General features: G+C 54.5%; 5 protein-coding genes across 5 annotated transcripts; 1 reads left to right on the top strand and 4 right to left on the bottom strand.

The window, feature by feature from the left end:
• Positions 1-1,382: 1,382 nt before the first annotated feature.
• GLOTRDRAFT_100009 (uncharacterized protein) lies at positions 1,383-1,737 on the bottom strand (the record flags this gene model as incomplete). Its single annotated transcript, XM_007868083.1, has 2 exons — positions 1,655-1,737; positions 1,383-1,600 (listed from the first exon to the last, which is right to left on the bottom strand). Coding segments are annotated over exons 1-2 (262 nt in total), but the record flags the coding sequence as incomplete, so codon positions are not given.
• A 211-nt stretch (positions 1,738-1,948) lies between these two features.
• GLOTRDRAFT_129397 (uncharacterized protein) lies at positions 1,949-2,618 on the bottom strand (the record flags this gene model as incomplete). Its single annotated transcript, XM_007868082.1, has 3 exons — positions 1,949-2,184; positions 2,243-2,369; positions 2,430-2,618. The coding sequence occupies 3 exons, from the start codon at positions 2,616-2,618 to the stop codon at positions 1,949-1,951; spliced, it is 552 nt and encodes a 183-aa protein (XP_007866273.1).
• A 348-nt stretch (positions 2,619-2,966) lies between these two features.
• Positions 2,967-3,906, bottom strand: GLOTRDRAFT_105923 (ribosomal protein S5 domain 2-like protein; the record flags this gene model as incomplete). The annotated part of the gene is made up of 3 exons (XM_007868081.1): positions 2,967-3,164; positions 3,297-3,468; positions 3,524-3,906. The coding sequence occupies 3 exons, from the start codon at positions 3,904-3,906 to the stop codon at positions 2,967-2,969; spliced, it is 753 nt and encodes a 250-aa protein (XP_007866272.1).
• Positions 3,907-4,178: 272 nt separating this feature from the next.
• On the top strand, positions 4,179-5,313 carry GLOTRDRAFT_76404 (uncharacterized protein; the record flags this gene model as incomplete). The annotated part of the gene is made up of 2 exons (XM_007868080.1): positions 4,179-4,684; positions 4,758-5,313. The coding sequence occupies 2 exons, from the start codon at positions 4,179-4,181 to the stop codon at positions 5,311-5,313; spliced, it is 1,062 nt and encodes a 353-aa protein (XP_007866271.1).
• Positions 5,314-6,684: 1,371 nt separating this feature from the next.
• GLOTRDRAFT_121401 (GroES-like protein) lies at positions 6,685-8,294 on the bottom strand. The gene is made up of 5 exons (XM_007868079.1): positions 8,030-8,294; positions 7,896-7,974; positions 7,638-7,839; positions 7,176-7,570; positions 6,685-7,109 (listed from the first exon to the last, which is right to left on the bottom strand). Exons 1-5 carry the CDS (start codon positions 8,284-8,286, stop codon positions 6,987-6,989), a joined length of 1,056 nt encoding a protein of 351 aa, XP_007866270.1. The 5' UTR covers positions 8,287-8,294; the 3' UTR covers positions 6,685-6,986.
• Positions 8,295-8,542: the final 248 nt, after the last annotated feature.

Here is an 8,542-nt window from a genome sequence, read left to right as displayed (position 1 = left end):
CCCCGGACAGCGTCGCGAGGGACTTCGTCTGAAGTCGGGGCGACTCGCTTCGGAATGGAAATCCTAAGGCGGTGAGGAGGTTGTGTACTCTCTGCAATTCATTCGTACAATGGTAACACCACCTCCCATGATCATGAGAAGTTGAATGGTTTTGTATATCAGTACACATGTAGTTTGAATTTTTTGAAACTGAACCCCAAAGTATAATACCAAGTGAAGGCTCTGTGTATAGATTGGCCCTTGTCCGGACTCAAAGTGCCCACAATGTCATCAATATTGGCGCCTTGCAATGACTGCATGATGAGACAGAGAACAAAAGAAAACTTCCAAGTTGCGTTACGGAGTGAAGACAACTAGAATCATCACAAGTGAAAAATATTGTTCACATCTGGGATTGAACCTCGAGCTCACATCATTGCATCTGAAATAACGCATCACACTAACCGCTGCACTAGCGGCACACTGGCAATATTCAAAAATAAGGTAATATGTTAGTCGGGCAACCGTCTGGGCGCATCCGCTGCAATGGCTCCGCGTCCACTTTGCGAGCCGCTGCGCGACTCGCTTACATAATCTGCGTCCTCAACTTTGTAGGGAGGATTGCATTTCGTTCATTCTGGTCGTGATGTATGGCAATGTAGGTATCTCTAAACAAACCAAGAACCTCCTCAGTCGCTTATTGCTATAGGGATTCATAGGTCGGCATATTTACAACTGAATATAGAGCTAAAGTGGTGATAAGGATAGGGCGTTGCAACCAGTTCATCGCCTCGACACTCCACCATCGACAAGTCATTCCTTGTCGTATCACTTAGTTTGAACACCCTTAACCACGACGAAAAGGCAATCACATATCTGCAGGTCTCTAGTCGATCTCTTCCTGTTTCCTTCCGCTCACATTTCGTAGGGAGGGAAGTCCAAGATTTGGCCGCTGTTTATCAGCTCCGGTGCCCAGAAGTTGTACACGCCTGTGGAGGGGTAGATGATTCCTGTCGTGCCTATCTGCAATGCCTCGCCCCGGTGCTGCTCCTCAGGGCGCGGGAGTTGCACATTCTCCTTATTTGCGTCGGGATGATCGCGGAGACGAGCCTCACCCCGGTTGGTTGTTGTGCTTGCGAAATGTGCAGCGATCTAATGACCAAGTTTCAGCCTCAATGTCTAAAATGCATTCAACAGACGGCGTACCTCCTCAAGATCTGCTGCAGTATGTACATCGCCTCTGTGCTCTTCGCCACCAGTCACACCCTCCATCTCATCGGGTTGTTCTTGATACTCTTCCGGTGGTTGATTTTCCTTGTCCTCATCTTCTTCCAGACACTCATCGTCATCATCGTGCTCGGCGGCAGCTGTCACTCTAGCCAGCACGTAGCTAGCGAAGCCTGTCATGACCTCGTTTTCTACTCTCTGTCCGAGCCGGTCGGCCACCCTCTTAACCAGCTCCCGGCACTCAGGCGAGAGGACTTCGATACAGATACGAATGGGCAAGGGTAGGGAGGCCAACGTGCTTGACATCTTTGGGACAGTGGTGGCAATTGAGGACGACAATGGATGCGATTGAATTGTACGCTCGCTTAAATGCCTCTCGGGTGATGCCGCTTCAGTAAGCCGTTGTCCTCCATGCTATCGATGAACGCTTTGGGCTTATGGCTTGCAGGGCTGGAATACTAGGTGCTTTGCTGCATATTCCGCTTCCGGCATTATTAGGGAAATTGTTACACAGCGATACGGCCATTGCCACCGCTATAGTAAATCCAAGCGGCAATCTACAGTAATGATTGGCGAACTGAGGGCGGCATATTCCACCTACAGCCGTTCCATCCCGACCTCAGTCGCCAGCTCACGTTCACTTTACGTCCGACTACGCTATCTCGAGGTTCCCACAGTTGATCCCGTCGATACGCTGGTCCTCATCTACGCTCGGTGACCGGTGATCGTGACTCTCCGAACTCTACGTTTCCGAAGGTCCGAAGCTGAAAGGAGCCGTGCTATCGCCAATGTCAATCGTGATATGGTGTTCAGAACCTCCAGTTGCCATGCTTTGCGCTCTACGGGGTGGAGCGGGCGCAGGCATCGGGGCTTGCGACGGAAATAACTCTCCGGGACAGACCCCCCGAACGCTGGACGCCAAGCTCGGGCTGCTGACCGACCCGAGGCTCGATGGCGAAGTGGAAGACCCATCGTGCTCTGGATGCACCGCGGGGGAAGTCAGATCCCGGGACCTCCCACAAGGTGATCGACATACCCCAGGCTCGACTCGGCACGGCCGCCCTCCCGTTTGCCCGTATTGCTCTCGGTTGGTGCAACTGGCACATGTTGGTACTGGCCTCGCGCTCGAGGTCGGTTGTTATGCGTTCGCCTGAGAAGCACGGCTAACAACCAAGGCTCAGTAAACACCTCCGCCACCGATCCCACTAATGATTAAAACGCACGTTCTCTGCGTCGGCGATGGATACGTCGTCGGCGCCACAGCACGCGCACGCGAACGTGATGGACGCGTCGGTGCCACTACTAGCTATGCTAGTTGTAGATGCTTCGAACGAGCGCAAGTCGTCGTGAGCGTCAATGAAAGCGATTCCTGTGCACGGGACGAGTTTCTCGATCCAGCTCTTGAAGCGCATTGATATGTTCGAGTTGAAGGAAAGAATGTGGCATGGGAAGCAGCAGGCGCGGATCTTTGGGCTGAGTCACGCGTTACGTTACGTGTCTTTGTTCTCTCCATGCACTGCAATGCTGCCTCGTGAATTCGCTGGCTGATTTACGCCGTCGCGACAAACTTGTGGAAGTGATTCATCGTGTCTTGTCTGATGAGGCTCGTTCGAGCTCGCGTGCGTGTGTTAACGATTGTATAGTGCAATGAACCATAGCCATGTAGTGCGCGTTCCCAAGAAGGTCGTAGAGAATCACGCGTGGGCGCCATGGCATGCGAATGTTTTGAGCTTGACAGTCTTGAGAGCATCCGTGTCCATTCATTTTGTGATTTGCTTCTTAGCGAGTATGCTCCTGAGGCTCTTGATCGCATTCTCGCGCGCGGTGATGAGCCGCCGTGCTTTGGCAATGTCGAGGGAATCGGAGAGGGCGGTGTAGTCGGGTTTCTTGGTCTCTTTGCGCTCTTCGGGTTTAAAAGTGGACTGTTCAGGTAAGTGGGCCTTAGAGGGAGTGAGGGTCTGCGTAACCGCGGAGGACGGTATAGGGTCCTCTTGGCCGTTCTGAGAAGGCGGGTGCTCAGATGGGCGGTCGGGGTGGTCCGCATCTGCACTCTTAGGCGCAGTATCCACACCTGCATTGTCGGGAGCCGCCGAGGATATCCGAGCGAGCTCCTCCCGAAGCTTAGAGAGCTCGTCATCCAAGGCAGTGAGGACAGTGATGCATTCGTCCATATCCTGCTTCAACTTGAAAGCGCGACATACTTCACGAGCGCACGTCTCAATATGCTCGAATCTGGCAGGGCCAAGCATGATCCCACCGTACCTAACAAATAACGTTGTAGTGACAGCTCGTAGCCGACAAAACATACACAGCGTACCATCTACTAACAATCACGATAACATCTAACACTCCTTCCTGTTGCATGACCTTCAGCACGCGCTGCCCTCCGTATTTCTCGCCGTCGTCCTCCCAGCCACCCTGCACCTCGAAATCATCGGGGCCGTCAAGGCCCAACTTACCCTCCTTCAGCGTCATACAGCGCCACGCGGCAATCTCGTGCGATGCGGGTCTGGCTGCGTGCACAACGTTCTTTACGTGCTTCATTATAGAGCGCGCATCGGAGGGTGAAGAGGCCTTGTACGCGCTGGCTACGAAGATAGATTTCCGGTCGCGAACTTCCTGCGAGGTGGCAAGGGTTTGAGGAGGGGTCTTAGAAGATTTAATGAAGGAATCCAGATTGGGAGCAGAAGGGACAGCCATTTCGCTAATGTTCAATAGTCGTTGCTTGGACTTGAATATCGAGAGCACCGGCAAGTGTACTTAGAGCGAACTTCAAGCCACCATCAAAGTTGTGGCATTTCCATGGGCGCCTATCAGAAGTGCTTCCGTCAGACTTCCCACCACTCGTTCTTGCATCTTGCCACCATCGGCAGCCAGTGCCAGCCACTCTCGCGACTTTACACTCGAATGACTATACAATAATCCACAGTAATCTCGCGCCTTAATTGAATCTATACCAAATCGTGACTACAATGGGCTCGGGAAAACTGCATCTGAAAGAAACCTCAGCAGAACGACAAGAACGCGAACTCCGCAAGGCCCGTAAAGCCGCACGGAGAGCAGCCAAACGAGCCGAACGACACCGTTCACGGTCAAGCTCACCCTCGGACGATCGATCTACAAACAAGCGCCGTCGACGTGATCCTGCACGGGATCCATGGAACAGCGGCGATGCGTACGGGCCACCCCCGCCAGGGAGTCATAGCAAGCCCGACTATGAGACTCTCCAGGCAGAGCTGGAGGAACAGCGCTGGCGCGAGAAGATGTGGGATGCCATGGACGAAGACAGCACGTTCGCCGCGAGCGGGACGAGCCGCCTGGACGCGCTCGAGGCGGAGATGAACGCGCACGCCCACGTTCCGAAGAGATGGAGGGGTCCGCACGCGGGTCTGGCTGACACGGCTGACCTTGCGGGCCTCGACCCGAGCCAGATGGAGGACGAGGAGTACGCGGAGTGGGTCAGAATTGGGATGTGGAGGTGAGTATTCACACTCATTGGCTTTGTTCTGCGGTGATTGATCAATCCTTGTTACTGCGTTTCTGATTTGCAGGAAGAAAAATCCGGATTATTATGCCGAACAAGAACGTCTCAAAACCGAAGAACGGGCCCGCAAAGCTCGTGAGCAGGCCATCCGCGACGAGACACGGCGACTACACCTACAGTACATTGAGGAGACCAAGCAGACCAGGGTCGCGCGCGACCGGAAGCGCACGGAAGAAGCGAGGGAGCGCTATGAAGCAGGATGGAAGACCCTCCTCAGCAGCAAGGCTAACGAAGCCGCGCCTGAGCTTGCTTTCGCTGATATACCCTGGCCAGTCTCCGTGCCGCGCAAACACGCACTGTCGCTGGATGACATCAGCCGGGACTGCATATCGTCGTTCCTGTTTTCTACGCTGCAGCCAGACGCAGATGGGAAGGAGGCGTCGGGCGACACGCTGAAGACGCGCAAGGAGATCGTCCGCGAGACCCTCCTCCGCTTCCACCCCGATAAGTTCGAGGGGCGCGTACTGCGGAGGGTAAAGGACGCAGACAAGGATACAGTGCGCGAGGCGGTGGGCCGTGTTGCGCGGGCGCTGAACGAATTGATGGCGAAGGACGATGCGTGAGCGTGGGCGCGGCTTGTGTGGCACGCCGAGGACGTGGATGCAGCTCATGCCGACCCCGGGTGTCGTAGTGCTTCACCTGCTACGTCTCGGGAATGGCTATGGCTGTCAGCTGCCATTCACTGCGGCACATCCCCTCGGTCATCACGCGTCTATTGCGGTCCCTCGGCGCAATGCAGGGATGGATACGGCACGGAGAATTGCGAGGCCAGGCCTCGTGCGGGGTTTGCCTCACCGCCAGCCCTCTGGAACGTCAGAGGTATGCAGATTGTGCGCTGCTGGGTGTCCTGTACCCGCCAAGCATTCTTACCCTCACGTATGGGATGAAGTCTAGTGAAGAGCCGCACGGGCATTTCCATTCGAGCGCCCCTCTTCAGAAATGAACAAAGTATACGATAGTCGTCACAGTGCGTACTTCACGCGGTCCTAGCTACGCCATCCCTTCGTCGAGGCGGCTCCGGCCCCTCGGACTCTACCTGAAGGCTGCGTTCAAATTTCCCTTACATCTCCTCATCAGCAGCCGCCGAGTTTTCTGTGTCAGAGTCAGTCAGATACGGAGTCTGCCTCATCATCTGTTTCTTCCGAGTCGTCTGTATCCATTGATTCCTCATCACTATCAGTAACCGAGGGATCTTCGTCCGTCGTCCGACCACCTTCCTCGTCACTGTCTTCATCGATCTCAGAAGGTGATGATCCCTAGTTAGAGCGCGCTCGGACCCTCCTGCCTCTCTGCAGCCGTCGTACTATCCCCTGTAACTTTCCAGCTCTACGCACTTCAATGATGCGGCTGACAACGGGGAATAGTTGATATATAAAGCAGGAGTAACCGCGCTGGGGCGATCTGCCAAATGCCGATTGGGCGGTATGGATGAAGCGTCCGGAAGGGGAACGTCGTACCCGACGGGTACATTCCAGTGCTCCAGCCGAGGACAATTCCGCGTAAATACTTCGAGGATGCCAACGGGCGGGATTCGGGTATCCCCCAAGAATCCGAGACAGTCGAAGCGACTCGGACCCTCCCAAATGACGAGGTTTGTGAGGTGTGGCCATGCGAGGGCCGTGCGGAAATCGCCCGCCGTGAAGAGGATTGGAGCACATGGCGCATGGACTGCATGTCTTCGTCATTCTGGGACAGCAGCACTCTTCTAACGAAGTCTATACAAGACGCTGAGAGCTGCATCGCTCCGTCTCTCGCATGTCATTGCAACCGTGACTGCCAACGGGTCCCTGGTGCGACGATTTCCTAAGACGCTTGGGTCTCCCAGTATGTCAAAAATTAGGAGCACTACATCCACTTGGCTTAGTGCTGCATGCACATCGACAATGGACGAAATGCAGATGCCATAGTCAATATACGATCGCTGCTCCGCGTCAAATGTCGGTGAGCTGGATCGCTGGAGGAATGCAAGGTGGGCCGAGAGGATGAATAGGTTTTAGGTGGGCTGCACACGACGTTAGCATGACCTCTGTGCATGCGGTGAAGCTGTGGCATTAATATCGTTCTATATTCATGTTCCTAAACTGTGGTTTAGACGCTGGCCATTGCCGGGGGTTGTGAGATGGGATGCCTCACAAGGGACATGGCGCTGTAAAAAGGGCGACTTGAACAATACAATAACTAACCTGGATCTCCTGCCACAAGTTTTCTGGTGCAGATTTCTTTCTCTCTCTCGACCTCAGACCGGAGTCTCGTGAGGACGCGCAACCAACTTCTGCCCGCTCACCCGACCTTCTTCCAGCTCTTTCAGTCCTGCCGCTACTCCCTTCAAGCCGTCTGGAAGCACCCGAACGGGGTTCGGCTACGACAGCACCACGACACACCAGTCAGGATGGCGCACGAAAGAGGAGGAACTGGTGAAGCCTACCTTGATGTGCCCATTTGCCAGCAGGCCCTCGAGCGCCGCGAAGAAGTTCGCAGCGTCCTTCCTCAATTCAGGGATGTGCGCGATACCGCGAATGAAGAATACTCTCTTGCGCGCTTGCGAATCGACATTGATTGTGGGCGGGAGCGTAAGTGCGAGGGTCCCGCCCGGCGATAACAGATCATAGGCGGCTTGCTGTGTCTCGCTCAGGCTCACTGCATCAAATATGAGGTCAATAGGGGCTGTCGTGGCCGCTGACAAGGCCGAGCGGAGGGCCTCCGTTTGCAGGCTCCTGTCGATCACATGCGTGGCGCCGAGGGACTTGAGCAGGGATTCGTTGCGGGGTGATGCGGTGACGATGATAGGGGAGAATCCCGATAACTTCGCAAATTGTATGGCTGCAAGAGTCGAGGGATGAGGTCAATCATAGTTAAATTATCGCTTGTTGACGGTGTGGTAACTTACCAAGCTGTCCTAGAGAAGACGCTCCTCCCAGGATCAGGATGGGTTTTCCAGAGTATTTCCCCGGTCCTCCGGCCTCCCATGGAGGGGTCAGACCGGCGCCTCCAGGGCCCGACTCATTGACATCCAAGTAGAGCCCAAATCCAGCAGCCAAGGCAGCACTAGGTATAGAAGCACCTTCATCGAAGGAAATCTGAGGAGGGAGCTAGGTAGGCAATGCAATTCAGAGGTCTATTCGAACCTTTCCTGTACCTAACGCACCTTAGCACTGAATTCTCCCACTGCGAGCGCATATTGTTGATATCCAGCCCTGTCTGGCGTGTATGCACCTTGAGTGATCCTGACGGAGCGCAATCTTGAGAAAGGTTCCAAAATATGACGAGCAGATAACTTACACCCTGTCTCCCTTTGCGAAGTGAGTCACTCCCTCGCCGACCTCTACCACAGTACCCGCTAGATCCGCCCCGAGAACGGCAGGGAAGTCGTCCACAAACCCAGTAAACCCCTTCTGTATCTTCCAGTCCAGAGGGTTGAGAGCAGCTGCATCCACCTTGATGAGCAAATCACCCTCGCCAGGCGAGGGGACTGGCTTATCGCCCACTACGAATGAGCCCTGCGGTCCCTGCAGAAAAAGTGCTTTCTGTGAGGACATATCGATCGTCACGTTCTAAGGACTACTAACGACAGTGCGCCACTCTTTATAGCTCAAGTTGACCTCCCGCCGGGGGGTACGCGTCTCGGCAGAGATGACTAAGACACAGGGAAATAAGCAAGTCGTTCGGAGTCTGTGAGCGCATTTCGCCAAAGAATTGCGTTAGTCAGCGATATCCATGATGAGATCGAGGAATGCGGATGCGGACTGTATATGATTCTTCTTGAAGCTTGGAATCGATTCGAGTCGGAACCGT

Source organism: Gloeophyllum trabeum (genome assembly GCF_000344685.1).
Source record: "Gloeophyllum trabeum ATCC 11539 unplaced genomic scaffold GLOTRscaffold_00007, whole genome shotgun sequence".
Taxonomy (NCBI): Eukaryota; Fungi; Basidiomycota; class Agaricomycetes; order Gloeophyllales; family Gloeophyllaceae; genus Gloeophyllum; species Gloeophyllum trabeum.
This window is presented reverse-complemented; position numbering and strand designations above follow the sequence as displayed.